General features: G+C 35.3%; 1 protein-coding gene across 1 annotated transcript in view; it reads right to left on the reverse strand.

Annotated features, from left to right (window-relative positions):
• LOC149529117 (uncharacterized) overlaps positions 1 to 26,293 on the reverse strand; it is a 138,561-nt gene that overhangs the window by 92,134 nt on the left and 20,134 nt on the right. The window contains exons 2-3 of the mRNA XM_089809662.1: positions 16,658 to 16,704; positions 3,693 to 4,189 (exon numbers count right to left, since the gene is read on the reverse strand). Of these exons, the coding sequence (XP_089665788.1) occupies positions 3,693 to 4,189; positions 16,658 to 16,704 (544 nt within the window). The remainder of the gene's footprint in view (positions 1 to 3,692; positions 4,190 to 16,657; positions 16,705 to 26,293) is intronic.

Here is a 26,293-nt window from a genome sequence, read left to right on the forward strand (position 1 = left end):
GACTATTTAAAAATGCACATGTATACAAATAATAACCATCACAAAAAAAGGTTCAAAAGAGTAAAGACAACTGGTATAGCTATGTTCTAGTTTTATCAAGAGAGTGCTGGAGACAATTTATAAATGTACATATAAATAAACAATAAGCATCATGAAACACAAATTCTCACAACTAATCAACATTTAATACTCAGTGGATCTGCTTATTTTATCATGAGAGTCCTTGAAGGGATCTCAGTTCCAACAACAATACAAATTATTTTCTTTTTGAAGGTCGGTACCTTCTTCTTTGCAAGTTCAAGAGTATGGAGTGTATCACTCAAAAAGATTGGTGTCGCTTGCTGAGTTGATGCTCAGTGGCGGGGATTGGTGTTTCCTATGGGTTGGTGCCCACAAAATTGTGAAGAGTTTTCTATGAAAGGAACAGTTTGCTGTGGTTTTCTACTGCAAGGGCTTACACATTAGATCATGATTCCATATTGTGTTCTCTATTGTTAGATTTTAATTGTGTGGATGCTTAGATTAATGCTTTATGATTGCTGAAGTTATAAAATGAAAAAGTTAGTCTTATACTAATCATCCCACAGGACTAGTGTGTGTATGTTTCTTCAGTTCTTGTAGCATGAAAAGATAAATGGCAATCCAGTAAACAGATGAGTCTGTTCCTGTTCTTAGCCATGTTTGTGGTAAACCTATGTGAAAAACAATTAAAGCTTGATGCAAGGTGTCTTTCACTTGAGTCAAGATCATGACCCACGAAGACTTTGGCATAGCGCAGTTTAAAGTGTGAGTGTTTATCATATTCACACTAATGGGGGGGGGGAATGCTAAAAATATATTAATGTGAATTTGTTATAATGGTTATGGGTTGTTATAAAAAACTAGTTGATTCTAGAATCAGGTAAAACTATATGGACAAATTTTTGGAAGACAACGTATATAAATGAATTGTATGGAATGGTTGAAATGCAGAATATAAAACAATATTTTGTTCCTGAGTAATGCTTGAAATTCAATACATATGACATGGGGAGTTTCTGATCCTGCAATATTTTGGAGTTTAACATAACAACCCAAAAGACAATAAGCTAATGCCCTGTATTGAAAATATAAATTCTGTAAACCTCTTGAATCATGAATTTTACCTTAGCATTTAGAACCCATCTGTAGCACCTGCTAAACAGTTCAGAAGTTATCAGGTGAACAAGCATCTTATGAATATGCTCAAGTAAAAATTGCAGTGATTATCTTCTTGATGGCAAGACAAGATGCCATGGCCACATCCAAAAACATAAAAACTAAATAGTTATATTATACAACAAGAAATATATGCACAAAAAAGGAAGAGAGAAAAAAGTAACAAAAGAAATTTTAGAAATCTGAACTGCATAGAAAACACTGTAACTATGCCTAGAACTTGGTTAAGACTGAACATGTCATTATTCAATTACCAAATGCAATTTTGTCAATCAAATACATGTCTAAAAAAATGTTCTTCTCTTTTCTCCTCTTTCTGTCCTTTCCTTTCTTGATACACACCTGAAAACAAGTCATTACATTTTATAGCAGATTTGCTCTACACAGACAAATAGAAGAGTTAGTTATGTTTTTATTGAAATTTTTATATTTTCTTTCATTAGAAGATATTCAAAAAAGAAATACAGCTTAAAGTGCTGATATTTTTCATTAATGGTTCTTGTGGTCAGCATTCATTTGTTGGTCGCAAATTGTGTCTGGATAGTAAGAAGGGTGCTGCCTATATTCTCAGTATGGTTCTTGTTTGCAAGCCAAGTGTTGTTTGTTGCGATCTGCATTCATGTCTGCCTTCACTTGTTGATTGCTTGCCAAGTGTGATTTGTCCGCTTAATTTTCATTCTTCAGATTCAGCATCTATGTGCATGTCAGTTGACATGTGGCTGGTTTTGAGCATGTTGGCAGTGTGGCTGCTGGAACACTGTCAACCTGTAGAGATTCTCTACCATTTTTTTGCTGGTCAGGATTTTGTATCTGCTCTGAAATATGCTCGGTTGGTTTGAAACTGCTATGTTCGTGTTGCCAAGTGTATAACAAATGCAGAGACATTTTTGTCTCAGAGCTCTGTTCTCAGCATCGGGTTGGCAACTTCTTTTGGACTGTGGTGATTGTGGCTGGGAGAGTATCATGTGAAGGAGTTCACCAAAATAAAATCAGTTGCAGCAACGCTAATGATAAGGGTTTTTCATCGTATAAGGAGATGATTATTCTTTTTGGCTAGGCCCTATGTTTTGATGAAAGGGCAGAGCAGCATAATTAGTTTACTGTTGATTTCAAGAACCAAAAACATGTATGCTCGGTAAGATACAGGTAACATTTTTTAAAAAGGCTGATCATGGTTAGAAAGTAAAAACTCTAGAGGCTATACTGAGTCGGAAAGGACAGATATACCTTCCAGCACTTTTAAATTATTGCTTTTGCTTTGTTTGATTTTTCTTCTGAAGATTCTGTGCATTTGTATTCTGGCCTGTTAAAGGTTGATGGAAGGAAAACGGTTGCTTCAGACAGAGACAGAGTGCCGTTGAATGCAGAAGTGTTATTGGACTCCAATAATGGAAGCCTTGCTCTTGACATGGCAAGTCGGTGTAGGTAGATGTTTAGAGTGGAGTTGGATTTTCCCGCAGTTTAATGCTTAGTAGAAGTGGGGTGCATCTTGGCTTTCAAAAAGAAGTATGTGGATGTTTAGAGTGGAGTTGGATTTTCCCGCAGTTTAATGCTTAGTAGAAGTGGGGTGCATCTTGGCTTTCAAAAAGAAGTATGTGGATGTTTTTGAGTGCATAAATGAATTTTTGAACAGTAAAGAAGATTGGCGAAGAACATACAGAGACAATAAGGAAGTTGCATGGTAGATATGCATGCAGTGTAGAGTACTTAAGAAGTTGTTTTGTTAGTGAGTGGTGAATTTAGACAAACTGGAAGTGTTTATCTACCTTGGTACAACTCAGTGGTAGGATATATGAAGAGCAGTTAAATTTACTCTCAAATGACTCTTCGAAAACTGTGGAGGTATCAATACTATTGATTCACTGGAGAACTGTGCCACAACATCTGATGTAAGAGTCTTTATTGCTTTGAGTAAAGACATTGAGCAAAGCGTGGTCTCTGTTTCTATACAGAAAACTGTTGTATTAAAGGGGTGATTGAGGTTGTAGCCTGGTTAGGATAAGGTTGTTGCCTGAGATATCTGTGTTCTGAAAAGAGTTGAAGTGTTCATGATTGTAAGCAGGTTGTAGCCCTTTTCTTTGGAGATTGGTGATACCGTGGTTTTTACCCAAAAGGATTTCCACAAAATAAACATCTATGCTTTTGTTCATTGTCATGCTTGCATTTTGACTTGCATAAAGTTTTAAATGTCTTAAAATCCTGATTCACCCCCTCCCTCTCAGTATTGTGCTTTTCCTAAAGTCTATTAAAAAACAGAAATGATCTACCAAATCTCTAATTGCTTAACCATCGAACTCAAAGCAACAAACCAAATTACCCTAAGTAATGACTTCAAGCCAACTACAGACAAAATCTTAAGAGTTGCTCCAATGCAAGAACATTGAAGAGTATGTCTAATAATATATGAGAGAACAGAAAACATATGCTAACAAAAAATACTACACAACTAATTCAGCTAAGGTTTTGAAAGTACTTTATTCTTGCTAGTAACTTACACAGGGGCTTTTATTTCACCAGAATGCATTGCTTGAAAAATTTCAGCCAAAACTCGAACAATATTTGGAGAACAGTTTCCTGGCAAAGAGAAGAATATAATTCCATTTCTAGCCAACTTCACAAGTGATGGCATGACAGAATTTCCTGTAAATGATTCTGTTATAAGAGCACCTCCAGAATTTTTTTTTGAATCTGGATTTTCCACTGGTTCTGTCGCCAAATTTGGATCATCAACAAATGAAGTTCCTGATTCCAGGCAATTAACTTCTGACACTGACCCATCTATTGCACTAGATGCAAGCATAGTACAGCCTGGAAACTCTTCAGGATTGGGCGCCATTCTGGGTCTCTTTCTCTGTGCATTCTCAACCACATCCACAGCTTGCTCTTCAGCCATTACTTCAAAATTATTTTCTGTTTTGCATTTCTCCAAACCTTTTAAATCAACTGTAAATCCCATAGCATCTCTTGATGCACATGTTGACAAGTTGAAAAACTGTGACAATTCCAAAAACATAAGAATAATAAAACAATTGAAAAAAGTTAAAAGCAAAAGAAATGTTAAAGAATCAGCCAATGAAAATCAACTTTTTCTGTGACAATCTAATATTCCTTATCAAGGCTCTCTTAAACTATAAAAGTATTATCTTTACTAAATTCCAGTATAATTTCGAAAGTGCAGATAAAGGGAATACCAGACAGGTAGGAATGGGATACATTCATAGAGATAAGTGTGGTAGGATGGCTTGGGGTTTAGCAAGCAATCTTGGGAACACTACCAACAATGAAGCTAAATTGAAGCCTTATTCAGAGGTATTTAAGAATGTTAACAATGACGGCAATTAGCAAAAGATATTGAAGGGGACTCTCTTCTGTATATCAACGCAATCAAGAACAAAGGCACTCCCAACTGGAAATTGGTGAAATGTATTCAAAGAGCATGGAAGTTGCTGATAGAATGGACTTTCAATAAAACATATCTATAGGTAAATAGAGCAGCTGACTTGCTTGCCAAGGCATGCATTAGTCAGATTTGGAGGTCATTGAAAGATCCCTAATGGATTTCTTCCGCTGATCTGCTGTAATTTTATATTTTTAAATTTGTTTTCCCTGTTTATTAAAATTTTCTTGCAGAGCTAGACAGAAATTGCATAAGGGTTTGATTGTTTTATATTTTTGATGATTTTTCAATAAGTAATAATAGAAGTACAATAACATGAACCAATTCTGAGAATGTATTCCAAATACATTTAAAGCGAAGTCGCTTCAAGCAGATTTTTTTGAATATATGCCTAATATGTAACCACATGAAGATTTACAATAATATTCAGATGATTACAGCCAAGAATAAAGCCAACCTGAAGGTGTGATGGTGAAATATGAGCCCAGAAGGAAGCTACGGCCAAAATACAGCTGATAAGTAGGAGATGATTTCCACAGCTAGTCAAATTGTGATGTGAATATCAGGATTTAACTGTGTGATTTTGAGTCAAACTCGATGACCCATGTTTCATGAGTAGTGATTCAACATGAATCCATCTCTCATGAGAATAAATGGGACACTTAGCACTCATTGGATCTAGGTGATGCTCACAGGGGTGAAGCACCGGGACTTCCCGGGAGGTCACCCATCCCAGTACTACTCCAGCCTGAGCGCGCTTAACTATGGAGTTTCCTCCACAGTTAAACCCAAAGCTTGCAACCCCATTTGCAAAACCTTCACCAAGTGTTGTGCCTTATGAACCATTCATTAGAAAGCCCCTTAAGCTCATCAATTGATAAGTAGGAGATGATTTCCACAGCTAGTCAAATTGTGATGTGAATATCAGGATTTAACTGTGTGATTTTGAGTCAAACTCGATGACCCATGTTTCATGAGTAGTGATTCAACATGAATCCATCTCTCATGAGAATAAATGGGACACTTAGCACTCATTGGATCTAGGTGATGCTCACAGGGGTGAAGCACCGGGACTTCCCGGGAGGTCACCCATCCCAGTACTACTCCAGCCTGAGCGCGCTTAACTATGGAGTTTCCTCCACAGTTAAACCCAAAGCTTGCAACCCCATTTGCAAAACCTTCACCAAGTGTTGTGCCTTATGAACCATTCATTAGAAAGCCCCTTAAGCTCATCAATTGATAAGTAGGAGATGATTTCCACAGCTAGTCAAATTGTGATGTGAATATCAGGATTTAACTGTGTGATTTTGAGTCAAACTCGATGACCCATGTTTCATGAGTAGTGATTCAACATGAATCCATCTCTCATGAGAATAAATGGGACACTTAGCACTCATTGGATCTAGGTGATGCTCACAGGGGTGAAGCACCGGGACTTCCCGGGAGGTCACCCATCCCAGTACTACTCCAGCCTGAGCGCGCTTAACTATGGAGTTTCCTCCACAGTTAAACCCAAAGCTTGCAACCCCATTTGCAAAACCTTCACCAAGTGTTGTGCCTTATGAACCATTCATTAGAAAGCCCCTTAAGCTCATCAATTGATAAGTAGGAGATGATTTCCACAGCTAGTCAAATTGTGATGTGAATATCAGGATTTAACTGTGTGATTTTGAGTCAAACTCGATGACCCATGTTTCATGAGTAGTGATTCAACATGAATCCATCTCTCATGAGAATAAATGGGACACTTAGCACTCATTGGATCTAGGTGATGCTCACAGGGGTGAAGCACCGGGACTTCCCGGGAGGTCACCCATCCCAGTACTACTCCAGCCTGAGCGCGCTTAACTATGGAGTTTCCTCCACAGTTAAACCCAAAGCTTGCAACCCCATTTGCAAAACCTTCACCAAGTGTTGTGCCTTATGAACCATTCATTAGAAAGCCCCTTAAGCTCATCAATTGATAAGTAGGAGATGATTTCCACAGCTAGTCAAATTGTGATGTGAATATCAGGATTTAACTGTGTGATTTTGAGTCAAACTCGATGACCCATGTTTCATGAGTAGTGATTCAACATGAATCCATCTCTCATGAGAATAAATGGGACACTTAGCACTCATTGGATCTAGGTGATGCTCACAGGGGTGAAGCACCGGGACTTCCCGGGAGGTCACCCATCCCAGTACTACTCCAGCCTGAGCGCGCTTAACTATGGAGTTTCCTCCACAGTTAAACCCAAAGCTTGCAACCCCATTTGCAAAACCTTCACCAAGTGTTGTGCCTTATGAACCATTCATTAGAAAGCCCCTTAAGCTCATCAATTGATAAGTAGGAGATGATTTCCACAGCTAGTCAAATTGTGATGTGAATATCAGGATTTAACTGTGTGATTTTGAGTCAAACTCGATGACCCATGTTTCATGAGTAGTGATTCAACATGAATCCATCTCTCATGAGAATAAATGGGACACTTAGCACTCATTGGATCTAGGTGATGCTCACAGGGGTGAAGCACCGGGACTTCCCGGGAGGTCACCCATCCCAGTACTACTCCAGCCTGAGCGCGCTTAACTATGGAGTTTCCTCCACAGTTAAACCCAAAGCTTGCAACCCCATTTGCAAAACCTTCACCAAGTGTCCCATTTATTCTCATGAGAGATGGATTCATGTTGAATCACTACTCATGAAACATGGGTCATCGAGTTTGACTCAAAATCACACAGTTAAATCCTGATATTCACATCACAATTTGACTAGCTGTGGAAATCATCTCCTACTTATCAATTGATGAGCTTAAGGGGCTTTCTAATGAATGGTTCATAAGGCACAACACTTGGTGAAGGTTTTGCAAATGGGGTTGCAAGCTTTGGGTTTAACTGTGGAGGAAACTCCATAGTTAAGCGCGCTCAGGCTGGAGTAGTACTGGGATGGGTGACCTCCCGGGAAGTCCCGGTGCTTCACCCCTGTGAGCATCACCTAGATCCAATGAGTGCTAAGTGTCCCATTTATTCTCATGAGAGATGGATTCATGTTGAATCACTACTCATGAAACATGGGTCATCGAGTTTGACTCAAAATCACACAGTTAAATCCTGATATTCACATCACAAAATACAGCTCTCAAATACTGTACGTGGAAAAGTAGATGGCCACCAGGCGCAGCCATACAGCTACAAAGTGCCCACACGTGGGTAAAATACCCAAACCCCAACTAAAACTCTGACTCAGTACTGTGTTCCCCAGAAGAAACAATGCACAATCTCCAAGATGCTTCTGATTGCAATAATCCAAACCACTGTTTTGGGGGCTACGTCCCAAACAGGCAAAGCAAGTGGGTTTGGCGTCCCAAATGTTGAAAGCTCAATCAGAGCCCAAAACACAAATCCAAGATGTAATATGTCAATAATGCCTTCGAACTTTTTCTTTACCTCCTTATAACCCACCAAACTTAGCTCGAACCTTAAAAGTGTCCCCATGTGGCGTTGGGTTATAAAATAATATATTTCTCATTTTTAAAGTGGTCAAGTATCCAGAAAATGACATTTTTTCCAATAGAAAGAAATTGGTTCACCGAAATGCTCTAAGTCAAAAGAGAAATATTTAGAAAAGTTCAAGACCTTTCCAACGAGCTATTACACCAAGGGATATTCACCCAGATGAGGCCAAAAAACCCCTTATTACTCCAAAATGGCTATAACTTAGCCTTATTTAAATTATTAAAATGCTAACTTGGGAGAATATTTAAATATATTAAAATATTTCCCAAATAGCGAACTGATAGCCAAAACACCTCTACAAGGTGAAACTGAACTCGTCACCTCGTGTGACTGATGCCGGATAATCTGAAATAACTAACAGTCTCATCCCTCAAAATTAGGTATACTCCTAAAAAATAGGAATGTCTCTAAATCTCCCGAAACTAAAACCATAGAATGATCTCGTAGAGACTCAAGAATGTAACCCATCTCCACCTCCTAAAATCTAGGAAACTCCTACAATTAAGGAACTGCTCTCAATTGCTCTCCTACTATTTGAAACTCTAGATCCGAACATTGTGTACCCCGATTGAGTCCCTAAACACCACTGCCAGCCTACAAGACTCTAATGATAGGCCAACTCTATTGTCTCTAATGTCCACTCTAGAAAGGGGACATGACAGTCATTTCATCCAGCACTGGAGCATGGGATGGTTTATGTCCCATCATAGAGAGTGAAGCAGTGCAGGGAGCATTTAAAGGAAATGTTGGCATTGGGTGATGAGAAGCCCTACATCCTAGACCGCTTCACCCTTGTGGGATCTTGACATAGAAGGGACTTCTGACAACTCTTTTTCGCAAGCTCTGAACTATGACTAGCATTCTTGGGGATTGTTGGATATGGATTCCTTTGTTGAGTGACATGTCATATGAAGCTTCTCAAGGAAATCTCTATCAGGATCTCTAGGTTGGCTAACTGAGGCTTGGCTAGAAATAAATGAATGGAGTGATATCTATAACCTAGCATTATGTGTCTTTGTATTGTTCTTCAATATGTCTTGAAGGTTTAATATTCGCTGATCTTACCAAGGAGAATAAATGGAGAAGCAGATAAGGTGGATATTCAGAAAATAAGGATAACAGGAAATGGTTGAGGCATTAGTGTAGGTGGTTGGCCTCTTTGAGTCGAATAATGACCACATTCATGACGGTGGGGTTTATGAGAAATTCCTGAACGGTTGTTTAGGTGATGAGGAGAATAATTTGGGGTGTTATCTTTGTTTGTCACTTGGTGTCAGATGACAATGAGGTAGTGGTGAAGGTTGTCCTTCCCACTATCTTGGAGTGCCCGGCTATTGGTATGATTGCGGATATATTTGACATTGAAGCTATTAACGAGAAGCAACTAATCAAGCTTCGGTTCCATGTGCAAAGGCCATGAAAATAGACAACTCAACCTAGATTTGTCAGTTAAAATGGGGATTTGTTTTCTCCTGCTCTACTTAAGCAAATCTATGTATTTGCATAGGGAATAAATGTTCATCATGTACAAATTTCTGTCATTTCCCTTTTTGTTTGTATACTGGGAGTTGCTCCCTTTGTATATCTTCTAAAAACTGTGAAATAGAAAAGTTACTCTATTTGCTTAAAGAGTTATTTTATTCTTATTCTACATTGTTTTAATTTTTGTTCTCAAACCTGTTTTTATTTAATTATTGAGAGCTACTTTATGTATTGAAGAGTTATTTTATTAAATTTATTTTATTTATTTACTTAAAAAAGTCAATTTACTTATTTGAGAGTTGTTTTCTCTTACATTAGACCTATTTAAGAATTAGTTTTCTTTTATTTACTTAATATTCATTTCATTAACTCTTTTTTTGTTTAAAAATGTTGCACAAAACAAGGGTATTAGAATATTATAATGTATCTTTTAAGGTCGTCTCAATTAGTCTTTGGTTAACTGGGTAGTTCATATTATCATCTTTAGTTCATAGTTGTTTCTTTTAAAAACATCGCCTTCATAAATCTATAAAAGGAGCTTTCATCTCCTTTGTTTACCATAATATGGTATCAAAGCGGGTTGATGGGGCTACATAAAACTTGGCGAATTTTTTTAGAAAAACTCGAGTCTCTTTTGATTTGGAACTTTTTCTAGAAACATTTTTTTTCATTTTTTTGAAATAAAAATCGTTGGTTGTGTTTTCTGAAAATTTTGTGGATTGTCTTTGAAGAGTTTTGCTCAAAATCCCAAACTTGGTTGGGAGTTTTGATTGCACCATTTCTTGGTTTGAGAAAGAGTCTTTGATTTTCAAGGGTTGCATGTACTTGCATGTTTGTTTCATGTACTTGCATGCAGTTGCATGCTGCTTGTATGTGATGTTTTACCACACAAGTCTCATGTCTTTCTGTGTGAAGGTGTCTTTGATGGGTTTTCATAAGTTTTTCCCTTACTAATGTTCTAATGGGTTTTCCAATAATAATACCTAGAATTATTCTAATGGGTTTTCATATTTTCCCCTTAAAATTTATAGTTGAGTTTATGATTTTTATCTCAAAAAATTATCTTGTGGGTTTACAATTACTTTCCTCAAGTTATCTATTGGATTTATAATTTTTTCCTCAAAACTTAACTAGAGGGTTTATAATTTCTCCTCAAAAAATTATTTGATGTGCTTTCATTATTTTTTCCCTTGAAAATTTTCTAATGGATTTAGATGATTTTTTCCTCAAAAATTATCTATTGGATTTTACTGTTTTTCCTCAAAAACAAAGTTTTGTATTTTGTTATCCATGTCTCAAATTCTGTTAGGTTTTGATTGAGTTTTTACCTCAAAAACCATGTCGGGTTTTGATCAATATTGCTCTCACCTCAAAATTTGTGTTGCAATCTTTTTGTTTTTTCTTCTAAAAAGTAATGCTATGTAAACTTCAAATCATAGTATCTTGCAGTCTATTTTGGGGCATCCTACTTGTCTACAAAGTTTGGAGGATTTGTTGATTTTCCCTTTAACTCTTGGAACTATTCTCGGTATGTCTCTGGCTGTAGGGAAGGGCAGCTCTATAATCCAACATCATTTTGACATTTTGTGATAATTTCTGGGCAGAAGATTTGTTGATTCTAGGAGGGTTAGTGATAGACTCATCTCAGTGGCAGAGTCAATGGAAGGCCCTCATCTCTTGTTGCAAAGCATTTTGAAGAAGGGGCAACGTTCTCCATTTCATTTTTTGGATGGCTTCTTAGTCTTATACATTTTGCAGACCCAGGGAGGGCCTCAGCAACAACAAAATGTTTTGAAAATTTTGTGACCAAAAAACAGCAGTTAAACAATGACCATTAAGGGAGGAATGACCATCAAGGGAGGGTATTCGAATATTATAATGTTTCTTTAATGGTCATCTTAGGTAGTCTTTGGCTTATTAGGTAGTTTCTATTATTGTTTAGTTCACGATTTTATTTTTTTATAGGTAATAGGCCATAAGGCCCAAGATTGTGTTTAGATTTAAAAAACCATCTCAATTTGGCACCAAAGATCAAAGATGGATAAATATCCTTAGGGTATCCCGTACATGAATATCTCAGAGTAATTTAACCAATTTTAGCGCCTTTTTTTATTTCTGAATGTATAACTTTGCTCTTGACAATTCCTTGTGAATATACCTTGAAAATTAAACTTGGCTATGATCAAGTTGTTAGAATGAAAAGAAGTATGCTTAATAATCAAAAATGAAACTTATCTCCTATTAACTTTAATTTTAAAAACAAATAGTATATAAGATAAAGTTATGAAAAACCAAAAATATGTCATTTATTAACATTAAACTTTCATGATATCAGCTAAATTTAACATGTTTATTTTGCAATAAAAATTCTAAACCAATTTCACCTCCAAAACAAGTGTCTAACTTATACTTATCATATTAGATTGTCTTATTAGAATCTCTTCTCCATCTACTCCTTTGTTAGTGAGATTATCTACTTCTCTATTACCTTCCCTATAAATATGTTTTATGATTGTTTCTTCGAATTGATCAATGATAGCTAAGGATAATTGATCAATGATCAAATTTGGGATCTCCCTTCTTAAAGCATTGAGGATAATTTGGGAGTCTCCTTTGACAACTATATTTTAATACCTATCTCTCTACTTAGAGTTAAGCCTTCTATCAAAGCCTCTCATTAGGCTAAGTTATTAGACATTACTCCTAAAGGTTTGGTGCATTTAGTTAGGCATGATCCATTATCTGAACAGATAATACATCCTAAGCCTGCTAGTCTTGGATTACCTCTAGAGGCCCCATCAAAATTTAATTTTGACCATCTTGCTGGAGGAGGTTCCCATTTACATTCCTTCCTAGCAATCTTGTTGGATTTTGTATATATCATTAGTGGATTAATTAGTTTAAACCAATTTTTACACATATTTACTTCCCTAGCTGAAAAGGAACCTTCCTCCTTATATGAATTTATGAGATTATTGTTAGTTACCTCAATAATACAAGCCTCCAAATTATTAAAAAAGGATGTTAGATCCATCTTTTCATTACAAGAAATTCTTCTATTCTTTTCTTTTCATAATTCTCATTAAAGTATAGAAGGGGCTGTTTTCCATAAATTACTATAGACCTTAGAACAGTCATATTTTGGGCAACTTTTTAAAAAAATTAAGAGGTCATCAGGGAATGCGGTTTGCCAATTTAATTTCTTACATAACCAATACCAGCAATTCTTAGCGAAGGGACAGTCATAAAGCAACTGTTCAGATATCTCATTCTTTTTCACAAATTGAGCCTCTAGATGGTCCTTGAAAACCCATCTCGGTAAACCTATATGGTATTAGAACTCTTTTTTAAAGAACAACCCAAAGGAAGATACCTTCTTTCGGAAGACATGCCGGATCCTAACGTAGATTTAGAAGGATGTCAATCTTATCCCATTGTTGAGAATTTATTATCTTTTCATACCCTAGTTTGACTTTATAATCTTCATCTTTCAAGCCTCCCCAAATTATTTATCTTTCCTATCTTTATGATTTGCCTATTTACTTTATTTTCACGTGATGAAAGTTGAGTTTAATCTAGGGTTTTCCATTGCCATCCTCCATACTGATTATCATTAATTTTAATTTTATAATCACTCACATTCTAACCCAAAAGAGCTAAAAGAGTGTTTTTGATGTTTATAGGCAGATTTACACTATCGGGAGAAGGAAGCCCATCCCATGAATCTTCCCAAAATAAAGCATCATGCCCTAAACTAATATCCCAAGTTAAGTTATTAGCAATTAATGGGCGACAGTTCAACATAAAGTTTCAAATTCTTAAACCTATTGGAGGCTTTTTAGTTCTAAACAAAGACAGAGGATTATTATTGTTTAAATATTTACGATATAATATTTTGGCCTGTTTACTATTATGTTCTTTAAACATTCTCCAAATAAGTTTTGCCCCTAACGCCTCATTTCGCCGACTCACATTTTTTATACCTAGTCCTCCAAATTCTTTAGGTCTACATATTTTTCTCGTTTTATCAAAGCTTGCTTTTTTCTCATCTATAGTACCTTGTCAAAAGAAGTTTTTAAGTTTAGAGTCTAATTTCCTTTTTACACCTTTGCGTAGGGGAAGACAAGACAAATGATATGTGGGGATTGCCGAAAGAACTAGTTTGATCATAGTCATTCTACCAGGTTTAGTTAACCATTTCCCTTTCCAACTTCCCACTTTTTTATCCAGTTTTTCTAAAATTGTATCCCAAGCTTTACTTTCTCTGATGCCTTTTTCAAATTGAATACCAAGGTAATTGCATAGAAATGTTCCTTTTCTAAATTCCAATGTTCTACAAATTTCTCTCTCTACTTCCTCTTTTCTATTAATAAAGAAAAAAATTTATTTGTTAGCATTTACATTTTGTCCTGATGCTTCCATATAATTTTTTTATTATTTGCTTAAATTTTGTGCTTCTACCAAAATGCTTTCTCTTAGTAGAATTGTATCATCTACAAATTGTTGATGTGTTAATTTAGGGACCTCCTCAATTACCGTGATTCCTCTAATTTTCCTTTCAATTTGGGCCTTTATCATAGCTTTACCAAAAGCTTTTGCCATAATAATGAACAGAAAAGGTGATATAGGATCCCCTTGCCTTAGTCCTCTAGATATGTTAAAAAACCTTCGAGGGTACCATTTATGAGAAGGGAGAATTTTGGTGTCGAAATGCAGTTATATATTAAATTGATCAATTGACGAGACAATCCAAAAGCTTCGAGTGTTTTACATAAGAATTTCCAATCCACTTTATCATAGGATTTTTTGATATCTAACTTCATTAACATACAAGATTCCTTCTTAATATGTACATAATGAATTGATTCTTGGATTACAATAATACCATCGAGAATTGACCTATTAGGAACAAAACCTGTCAGTTCCCCTAAAATGAGGTTTGGTAGTAATTTTTTAAGTTCGTTGGCTAATAATTTTGAAAGTATTTTGTAGATTGTATTACATAAGGCTATGGGCCTAAAATCTCCTGCACCCATATGTTTCGTTTTCTTTGGAATTAAAGCTAGGAATGTGTTGTTAATTTCAGTTAGAAGGGATCTAGAATTCCTAGTTGCCTCAATAGCCTTCCAAAGGTCGTCTCCCAGAAAAACCCCATTTAGTTCACGATTGTTTCTTTTAGAAACATCATGTTTATAAATCTATATAAGGAGCTTTCATTCTCTCTATTTAATACCAACAATGTTGATTTACAATAACATGGGATACTTGGGTACTTAGCATGTGGGATGGATACAACTATTTTTCAAAATAGGGAACAATGGTACTTGGGTACATCAATTTTTTTTGTATATAACTTAATATTTATAGAAAATCTGAAAACATGAATCATGAAAATGGTTTTCAAAACAAGAGCAGTGATAAGTTTGCACACGTAATGTATTGTTTTCAGTTTCAGAATTGCAATATGTTTGCAATATTAATATATGTTAAATGTTTAAATGCATGGCAAAGAAGGCAGACTTTAAACATGAACAAGGTCGCCATAAATCATATCACAATGACATATTGCAAATGATAAACCTCTGACTTGAACAGTGATAAGTTTACTATTAATCAAAATTGTATCAAAGTTTCAAAATGATTACATATTTTAATCAGAAAAACGAAACAAAAATCAGATATCTTAATCAAGGTCCTTAACTATGATGTTGTCCATTGAGTACTCGGTACTTGGGTACATGTGCGCAGTACATGGGTATCTTGGTAGGCATCCCAGGGGTGAAGGTATGCAATACCGAAGCAACATAGGTTTAAAATTTTAAATATATCAGCTCTTTAATAGTTTTTTTGTTAACACACTCACACCATTACACTCCACCCCTCATCATTGTAGTTATTCCTCTTGGTGTAATTATGAAGTTTACTTACCACTTAGTGAAGGCTTTATACAAAACACATATTTCTGTCCCATTTCGTAAATTTTGCAAAGACATTTCTCTGAAAGTATTCCCATTGCAGAAAGTTCCTCTCTTGCTCAGCTCCCTGTACTCAAATTATAATGAAATTTTAGATTATTTAAGGTGTGGACAAACACAATTGATCTCCATTTGACTTGTTCATAGGATGCTAATTTTAAATACGTGCCTTTGGATTTAAATGTTATTTATATTTATCAAAATTGTAGACGTAAAGGTGAATTTTGTTCATTTCCACTGTACTCTACTCAGATTGGTTGTTTATTTGTAAAAGCGCAGATGTAATTGTTTATTATGAGTTTGCATGCATGATGCAACACAAAATCATTAATAAACACTACAAAACCATACCACGTTAAGAAATCTCAATTTGGACTTTCTCTCAAAGTTGAGACCTGCAAGCCCTTTAAAAATTCAAACTGTTAGTCCAGCTTGTTGAACCCACTTCTAAATTTCACCTTTCTAAATATCCTAATTAAAGCCTACAAAAAACTCTTGCTCAATTTACAATTTTCTTTGATAGTTTTACACTCATTGCCTCATTTGTCAGTCTATGAGAAATCGGCTAATAGTTAGGTCTACCAACATTTTTTAACACCCTTTGTCATTATGTTGCTGTTTTCTTGGGAGTTATCTGCTTGTTTCGTGTGAAGCCCGGTTCCCATTATCTCTTATAGTATATATTAGCAATCAATGCACCATAATAGATATGGGGTTTTTATTGGACTTGTTATAGTCAAAATGATAAAAGCTAATGCAGCCAATATGTTGCCAGTCCCGATGTAAAAGATCTAGCATTGGACTATGAAATGCTTCCCTTATTTTACAATAGCTTATATAGATGTCTAAAAAATATAGCTCTCAAATTAGTTACTAAAGGGTTTACAACAAAGCTCATTCAAAAGCATGATATGACATCTATTAATGAATAGGGACTTTTTTGAGACCTCTAAGATATTGGAAGCAGCATGAAGCTGCCAAAGTCACAGAACATAACTTTTAAGTAGTCTCTTTAAATCTCTGAAAAAATTCATTCCCAGTACGCTAATTAAAAAGGGCGTTGAGGACACAATGGATGTTTTGAACTTTAATGAATATTACAGCATACCTTCTGAAGAATGTCAATTGCTTCTTTCGTAGCACTTTTCTCCCGCTCTGGTCATACAAAAGATTGCCACAATTTACACTAAGAAAACCATAAAACCTAACAAACGGTAAAAGTTTATAATAAACATCAACAAAATCATAGTTCAAGAAAATTCAAGAAAACTGAAAGGTATTTGGGGCTTAAGCATCTTATGTGTGGGTTTAAAAAACATGGAAGCACTGAATGTCCAATTTACTAAAAGGTCTTCTTCCTATCCTACCTAGAAGAATTACTAGAATTTTAATATTTAACTAATCAAATGAAAATTATGAATAGCATACAACACACAGATTTCCCAAGGTCTGACTACCGATACAAAAGTAAAAAATAAAATTTCCTTTTTATATGCAGACTATGTTGTGTGCAATGATTGACATTTCTATAGCTGTTAGTGTAAGATGTTATAATTAACTTTTCCAAATAGAAAGGAAATAGTAAGCCATGATAAGAATGAGTTCACAGTTTTCTTGTTGAGAAAGACTGTGCAAACTGAATACCATCCAAGCAAAATGCATAGCTTCCTTTTTGGGACCCGGAGGACCCCATGACACAGCATCTCTCCAATCAGACTTGTAGGAAGTGGTCTAAAGTGCCCATGGCTTACCCTTCTGTTTCAGTGTTCTTCACGGTTGATTAGAGTGACCAGAACACTCAGGATGTTCTCTAAAGAGGCTTTGGGGTTCCCTTGTTGGGTCCTCCTCTCCTGTCTTCCAGTTGTTGCCTCAGTTTCTCTTTTGTTTTTGTATCTTATTTGCTTCTTTTGGGACCTGTTTCTGAGGGTCCCCGCTATTGGCTGGCTCCCTATTTTGTATTCTGCAGTCCCTTTGACCTCTTGTGGTCATTCATTGGACATCAATAAAAATAATCTTATCATATCTATAGCTTGATTTGACATGGATTCTTCTGGATTTGTTACAGGGTTGAATGCTCAAAAAACTTCAACGTTAGCTGCAAGAGCATATTAAGGTGAAGAAATTAACTTTGTAATTGTCATGTTGGAGGTGTCAAGCCTGACTGGGACACATCAGAAGGTGGGATGTCATCAGGGTGTGGCAGATTGAAGTGTTTCCAGACTACATCAGCTCATTAAGAGGGCGTCCAGTCTTCCAAGCCATCTATGTCAATTCTGGGAGCCATTCTCGCAGGCCAGTCGTTAATTTATGCTCTGACTTCATCAGCATCAGCCTACATGCCTAGCTGGGATGATGTTCGTCTTCCAGCATTCATATTTCAAGTCTTTTAGCCTTGATACGATTACCATTGTAATCTGCTACTCTAATCATTTTAGCTTAAATGTTTGTGGAGCACTTACACTGGTCTGCAAAAGAATTATCAGCATTTCCTTTTAGTGCTGTTGAATTTAGCATACTTTGTTTCAATAGTGGAAAAAATACAAAATAACAGGAGAACTTTCAAAAAACAAGAAAAAATCAGCCACAAAAGAGAAATTTACACCTTGCATCCGCTTCTCAAAGAAATTTCAATAACAAACTATCAGCATTTCCCCAAGATACCTGGTTGGCATCTTTCAAGCAAGCAGAATAAACACTGACATGGGCCAAACTAGTGTAATATCAGACCCTTACGTGGAAGAAGGGAAATCCATATCTACGGGCCTTGAAAATGATTAGAGGCATCATAAAATTGTATAAGTCAACCATATTAGACAAAAACGATAACAAAGTTATAGCACCTATTTAATGATAATTATGAAGAATGCATCAACTAATGAGATGCAATTGATGACAACTTACTGTTTTAAATGGTTATCAATCGCCTAGGGAAGACAAGTTGATGGCATTGACTTGAAGTATGGAACCCATCAAGACAAATGATATAATGAAGTCTCAACATGAAGCACATCAACTGTTAAGAAAAGTTAAATTAGCGAAAAGAAGCAGTAATATCATCTATTATGAATAGATCTGTTAGCAATTAGACATGTTACTGCTGAAAACAATTGATCAATTGTATTGTCTTTGATGTTACACAAATGTCATATCTTTACTAGTCAGTGTATGCTGAGCTCACTCGAGCAATGAAGACAATTTCCTGTGTCTTTCAAGCATTCCAACGTTTGCCAAGTTCATAAGATAGTGTCTACCGAGTTCACTCTGGAGTCGAAGAGATGTTAGCAGAAGTTGAGTGTTAACCGAGCTCACTCAATTAACGAAGGAAAGTTGGATAAAAACAGTGCTAACCGAGCTCACTCAGTTACCAAAGGAAGTTTACGAAGATACAGTGTTCACCGAGTTCACATGGTTAACACAAGAAAATCATTTCTGAGTTAGTGTCTACCAAGTAGGGTTGGCTAACGAAGGATTTTCTTGTTTTAACATATTGAAATTTAACAAATTTGTTTGTTGGTTCTGGCCAACTGAGGAGATGAATATTAATCATTCTAAGTTGTATTCAAGCCGACTTGACATTGTGTATGATATAAGGTCAAGTTGAGCATTAAATGTGTGTAAGAGGATGGAAGAATAGAAGATGCTTAAAGGAAGCAAATTAGAATGATAAGAAGAATATCCTTGAGGAGCTGAAAAGATACATTCAATCAGGAAGGATCAAGTATTCGAGCCAAAATTGTGATCTGAAATCAGCAATACAATTGCATTAGAAATCAGGTCATACCATTGTTACTCTCTAACCATTGTAGCAGTTTATCAAATCTCTTAACTGAGTTAGCTTAACAGCTATTTGTAAATCCTCTAACAAGGTGGCATTTTTAGATTGAAGTGTTTAAAGACCTCTAACAAGGCCACTCCTAACAAAGTGATTAAATCTTAGTGTCACTTGTGTTCATGCTATTTCTTTTATGTGTACACAACTAAGTTAATTAAGGTTAATCACAGATAATATTTTAGGTTCCACATGTTCAGTATTTGCCGAATAATAGTTGTTATTTTAGTGGTTATTGAGTTATAGCATATTGTTAGTGTTAACCGAGTGCTATGTGTTAACTGAGTAACAACAGTTTCAGCAGAGTTTATGTTTTGTATTAACATCTAAGGGATATGCGATTTATTTTTGTGGTAACTAAATCACCCCTCCCCTCTTAATTACTCCTCTTATATTTCCAATAGTTACTACTTCAACAACAACCATTATCTGATAAGAAGTTTACAAAGGACACAATTAAAAGGAGAATACGATTTGTTATCAAGAGATGTGTCCCTTATTCATTCAACAGTTGCAACCATCTAATTAGTATGGTATTAGAGGAAGACCACATCATTTGATAAACATTGAATATACAATTGTGAATATAAAATATATTATCCCTTGTGGATGCCTCTGTTTAGAGCAGCCAATTACTAAAGGCAATCACAGGTGCAAGTATTTATCTGCATATCAGAGACGGCATCATATCAGAAGCATAATCATACAAAGACATATCAGAGACAGCAATCATTCGTCAGCACGTAGAGATCAAGATGAATCAGATACAGCCTATGCAATATCGCATTGTTATTGTATTAGACAACCTCTACATTGCACGTAATTCACTATACATCAGAGACAGCATTGTCATTATAATACGCAACCTGCATATCAGCGTGGGTCTATTGTATATACTATATATCATAGACAGCCTTTCAGGTTATTGAGCATATATTTCATTGAAATATCAGATACAGCCCTTATACATTGTGATTGTTGTTATGCAATTATCCTCTTTACTATATATATTAATTATCCTCTAGATATATCTCATATAAGATATATATCTTCAATAGTCTCATAGGATTTATTTGACAGAAGCTATAAACATTAACACTCCCTCTTAGTTAGGGAGGATAAACACATGACCATATATTACCTCAATGTAATATAAGAATATAAGAATATCTTTGATCGGAAGATATTCAACATTCTGATATCATATTTAATATCATAAGTATTGGCCTCTAGAATATCAACATATGATATTCACCAAATACTGAAAATATTCATAAGGTATGTACACACGCATTCTCAATGATGCTTACCATGTGAATAGCCATGGTCTGTTTAAGGAACTTAATCCACCATGCAAGTAATCTTTTATTGTGATCTACTTAGACATCATAAGATGTCCATCACAATAGAAAGTCATGTTCTAATTTAAAAACTTAATCCACCATGCAATGTAAGTTTTCTGCAAATTCTGAAGATATAATACTGATGGGGAATTCATACCTTGCAGCAAATCAATCTACTACAATTCTGGACTGAATGTTATTGTTCTGAAAGTTTGCAATAAATTCTGGAAATTATCTTTTATTTCTATACTAAATAGCCAAGGAGTAGATTGCTAGAAGAGAAGACTTAAGATTGAATTGTGTGTCCTCTATCCACAATCTTGCTCCTCCTTATATATTAACCAAGGGTCTTGTCTTTTCATAAGACACAACCCCTTCAAGTCGGCCATCCATGAAACAACCTACTCCTCCACAAATCAGCAGCCTTTGTCCATTAACTAATAGTTGAATATTAATTGACTATAATAGTCAAATACAAGGCATATAAATGTGCCTACCAAATCGCCGATCTGTTCTAGGGAGATGCATTTATCATGAGGTCATATATAAAGGAAATTACATGCATTATAGATCTGTCTAATCTGAAAAATCAGAACATTAATATGATCAAGTTATCAGGATTTAACACTCCCTCAACTTGATAATATAAATGAGAGAAACATATCTAGCAACATTGTTAAGCATAGATTTGTACTCTATATCTATCTGATTCTTCCAAGCATGTAGTATCATGGTACACATGATACTTTGTCATATTACTAAACCTGTAATATGAATTAACACTAATACTTGTGATAACAGTATTACATGTGATGCAATACACAAGATAAAATCCAGAGAATGATTAAATTCTTCCTTTATCCAAATTGTGACTCATAGGCACTGACAAGCCTATATCACAATATGATCTTGAATTAAGATCTGCCAGTACACTGGATGAAATCTGGAGAATGATTAAATTCTTCCTTTATCCAAATTGTGACTCGTAGATATAGAAATATCTATAACACAATATGATCTTTAATTCATCCAGATCTACCAGTAGTTTCGTAATGTTATAGAACATTTATCTCAGAGATCGTCACCTCATATAATGTCTATTTATTATCACAGAAATTATCACTTCTTTAGATAATAAACACAAATGGTGAAGTCAATCGCCTAACAATAATAATTTAACACAAAATTATTTTATTAATAATCAAAGAATACAAATGAGTTATAATTCAACCATACCAAGTCCTTTCCTGAAGTGATCAATCTTCACTCGAGAGAGAGGTTTTGTAAAAATATCTGTTGTCTGATCTGCAATACAAATATATCTTAACTTGATAGTATTCATGTCTACCATATCTCTTACATAATGGTAAGGAATTTCAATATGCTTGGATCTATCATGAAAAACTGGATTCACAAAAAGCTTGATGCAAATCTGACTATCACAATGAATGATAGTAGGATTCATGGGTTAACCAAATAATCCCACAAGTAACTTTCTAAACCAAACTGCTTCCCGAGAAGCCATTGCAGTTGCAATGTATTCAGCTTATGTGGAACTCTGTGCTACTGATGCTTGCTTTCTGCATATCCATGATATCATCGCTAAGCCTAAACTGAAATAGCAACCTAAAGTCTTTTTCCTCCAATAACACTTCCAACCTAATCTGAGTCTGTGAATCCATATAAATCTAAGTCAACTTTCTCATACTTGAGCCCAAGGTTAAGAGTGCCTTGTAAGTACCTCATAATGTGTTTGACTGCAACCAACTGAATCTCCTTTGGCTCACACATAAACTGACTTAAGGCATTAACAGCATAGCAAATAGTAGGTCTTGTATTTACCAAGTACATAAGAGACCCAATCATCTGTCTATAAAGAGTAGAATCTATGGAGGGTGATTCTGCTACTGCTTCCTTAAGTTTGTGTAGATTAGTCTCCATTGGAGCAAACATAGGTCTGCAGTTCCACATTCCAAATTTCTTCAAGATGTCTAATGCATACTTTCCTTGATTAAGTATGATGTTGTCAGAGTTCTACTACACTTCCAGTCCTAGGAAGTAATGAAGGAGTCCTAAATCTTTCATATCAAATTCTCTGATTAGATCTTTATTGCATTGATCTATAAGATGATCATCACCTGTATAATCAACATATAGTATCAAAATTATCATATCATCTTTATCCTTGTTATAATAGAGATTTGGATAAGCGTCATTATTGGAGAATCCTAAACTGGTGAGATACTTATCAATTCTTTCATACCATCCCCTTCGAGCTTGTTTAGGACAATAGAGAGCTTTCTCAAGCCTACGAACAAAGACTTTAGGGTTATGAGTTTCAAATCCTTCAGGTTGTTCCAAATATACCTCTTCAGTAATCTTTCCATTCAGAAATGTTGTTTTCACATCCATCTGATGTACTTTCCATCCCTTTGATGCTGCAATAGCTAGGATTGCTCTTACAGATGTGTATCTAGCAACTCGAGCAAAGGTTTCTTCATAATCAATTCCCTTCTTCTGAGAAAATCCTCGGGCTATGAATCTGGCCTTATATTTTTCAATAGTACTGTCAGCAACATGCTTGATTTTAAATATCCATTTAGAAGAAACAATAGACTTTCCCTCAAGCCTTGGAACAATTTCTCAAACATCATTCTTAATAATGGATTGATATTCTTCTGTCATAGCATCTTTCCAAGTTGTATGTTTAATAGCACCTGAAACATTGGTTGGTTCTAATTTAGATAAATCACTCATGTTTGCAGCATAGCTAAAGAATCTTTTGGGTCTTTTGCTTTCTCTAAAGGTTCCTTCTGGTGCAGAGAAGTCTTGTGCTTCTTCTATAGTTTTAGAGGCCCGAAGTGGCTTTTCTTAGGATTTTGAGTTTCCTCAAGATTAAGATTTTGAATTTCAACTTCAATTTCTTCAATGTTCTCCCTCTGAAACTTAGGTTCATGATTTACTTCAGAACTAGGCATATGTGAAGGATCTTCAAAACTTAGGGCTCTTTTGAATGCTAAATCTTCTTCAAATATTACATCCCTACTAAGTTCAATGTTTTTCTGACCAGGTATGTAAATTCTATATGCTTTGGATGTTTAACTATATCCAACAAAAATACCTCTTTTGCCTGAAGGTTCAAGTTTAGTTCTTTCTCTTTAGGAATATGAATGTAAACAAGACACCCAAATATTCTAAGATGACTGATATTTGGCTTAAAATTAGAGAAAACTTCCTCAGGAGTTTTATCTCCGTGGTGGTAGTGAGGGCATCTGTTTTGAATATAGACAGCAGTAGATGTGGCTTCTACCCAAAGATAGAATCTTAAATTTTGGTCAAGTAGCATAGCTCTTGTGGCTTCCACAATTGTCCTATTCTTTCTTTTTGCTACCCCATTTTGCTAAGGATTGTAAGGAACAGTCTACTCCCTCTTAATCCCTACTTCTTTACAAAAATCCTTAAACAAATCTGAAGTATATTCCCCTCCATTATCAATCCTAAGAGTTTTAATTTTGTGTCCTTATAAATTTTTAGTTAAGGATTTGAATTCTTTAAATCTTTTAAGGATTTCTTCTAATTCTTTACATTTCAAGAAGTAAATCCATGTCTTCCTAGAGAAGTCATCCATAAAGAGTACATAGTACAAAAATCCTCCGAGAGAAGGAATAGGCATAGGTCCACATAAATCTGAGTGGACTAATTCTAAAACATTGTTAGTTTTTCCAGTGCTATTTTGAAATGGACTTTTGGTGTTCTTACCTAGTGTACATCATTTGCATATGCTTGAATGATCTTTATTTAATTTAGGTTAACCAGTAACCATCTTCTCCATAGTCGATAAGGCTTTGAAGTTTAGGTGCCCTAACCTTCTATGTCATACTTCGTTTATATCAGCAGCTTCATGGACTAAGGCTTGAATAGGTTCTATATTTAATTCATACAAGTATCCCTTTCTTTGACCAATCAACTTTGATTTCTTAAATGAAGAGTTCTTAGAACCAGATCATTACTTTACGATCCATGAATGCAACCTTATGTCCATCATCTTCGAGTGTTGTAACAGAGATTAGATTCCTCTTGATTTCTGGTACATAGAGTACTCTTTTGAGATGAAGAGAAATACCCGACTTTAGTTTCAAGGTGCAGTTCCCAATCCTTTGACAGAATGAGTGGAATTATCACCTATGGTAACTTCATCATTAACTTCTTCTAATATTGAGTCTAGTACTTCTTTGTATCATGTAATGTGTTGAGATGATCCACTATCAATTACCCATGCTTTGCTTGATACTTCATTTGATAGTGTTGAATACGGTACATAATTTTCAGGATCATAGTCTTCTTTTGTCTTGGTTACCTCTATGAAATTTACTCGTTTCGTATTCTCAGAGCAGTCCGACTTATAATGTCCAAATTTCTCACATTTGAAGCATTTGACTTTAGATATGTCCCTCTTGATTTTGTTATTGCCTTGAGGGGCCTTCTTCTTCTTAAAGTGTTTCTTCTTTCCTTTGTAGGAATTTGTATTGATAACATGAAGTTCTTCATCTCCAGTTTTCGATTTCAATCCTTTCTGAAGTTGCCTAGATTCTTTTTTAAGGCAATCTCCTTTAAGTCTGTTGAAGTCTGGGAGCTTGTCTCTAGCACTTACTCCTTGTGAGAATGTTTCCCATGAATCTAATAACTCATCTATAGCCATAAGTAACTGCTATTTGTCTTCAATTATGGTCCCTATACTTGCAAGTTCATCTCTTAGACTAGCCACCATTAGGAAGTAAGAATTCATAGATTCTCCTTTCCTTATTTTTATATGATTTAGTTGCCTTTTTAATGCAAGGGTTCTAGTTGCATTGTTAACCTCATATGCATTTAATAATGCACTCATCATATTAAATGTTGTCTGATGTGTCATTAGCATAGGTACTATTTCATTTTTAACTCCATATAATATGATTTTCATGGCTTTCCTATTTCATTTAATCCAGATAGTTTTATGAGGATCAGCATCAAGTTGCTTGGATTCCTTATCAACAAACTGTATTACATCATTGTCTTCAAGAGTCATCATAATTATGAATTTCCATGCAACAAAGTGTTCTTTTCCATCAAACCTATCTTTGGGTTTGATTGCGTTGGCCATTGAAGTAGAAGGATGTTGCTTAGATATTTTCAAATCTAATTGTCAATTTGCAGAGACTAGGTTCGACAACTTGGCTCTGATACCATGTAAGTTTTCTGCAAATTCTGAAAATATAATACTGATGGAGAATTCATACCTTGTTGCAAATCAATCTACTACAATTCTGGACTGAATGTTATTGTTCTGGAAGTCTGCAATAAATTCTGGAAATTATCTTTTATTTCTGTATAAAATCGCCAAGCACCAGATTGCTAGAGGAGCAGACTTAAGATTGTATTGTGTGTCCTCTATCCACAATCTTGCTCCTTATATATTAACCAAGGTTCTTGTCTTTTCATAAGACACAACCCCTTCAGCTCGGCCCTCCATTAAACAACCTACTCCTCCACAATCGGCGGCCTTTGTCCATTAACTAATAGTTGAGTATTAATT

Source organism: Cupressus sempervirens, chromosome 11 (assembly GCF_028749045.1).
Source record: "Cupressus sempervirens isolate cs-2001-9-10 chromosome 11, ASM2874904v1, whole genome shotgun sequence".
In the NCBI taxonomy this organism is placed as follows: Eukaryota; Viridiplantae; Streptophyta; class Pinopsida; order Cupressales; family Cupressaceae; genus Cupressus; species Cupressus sempervirens.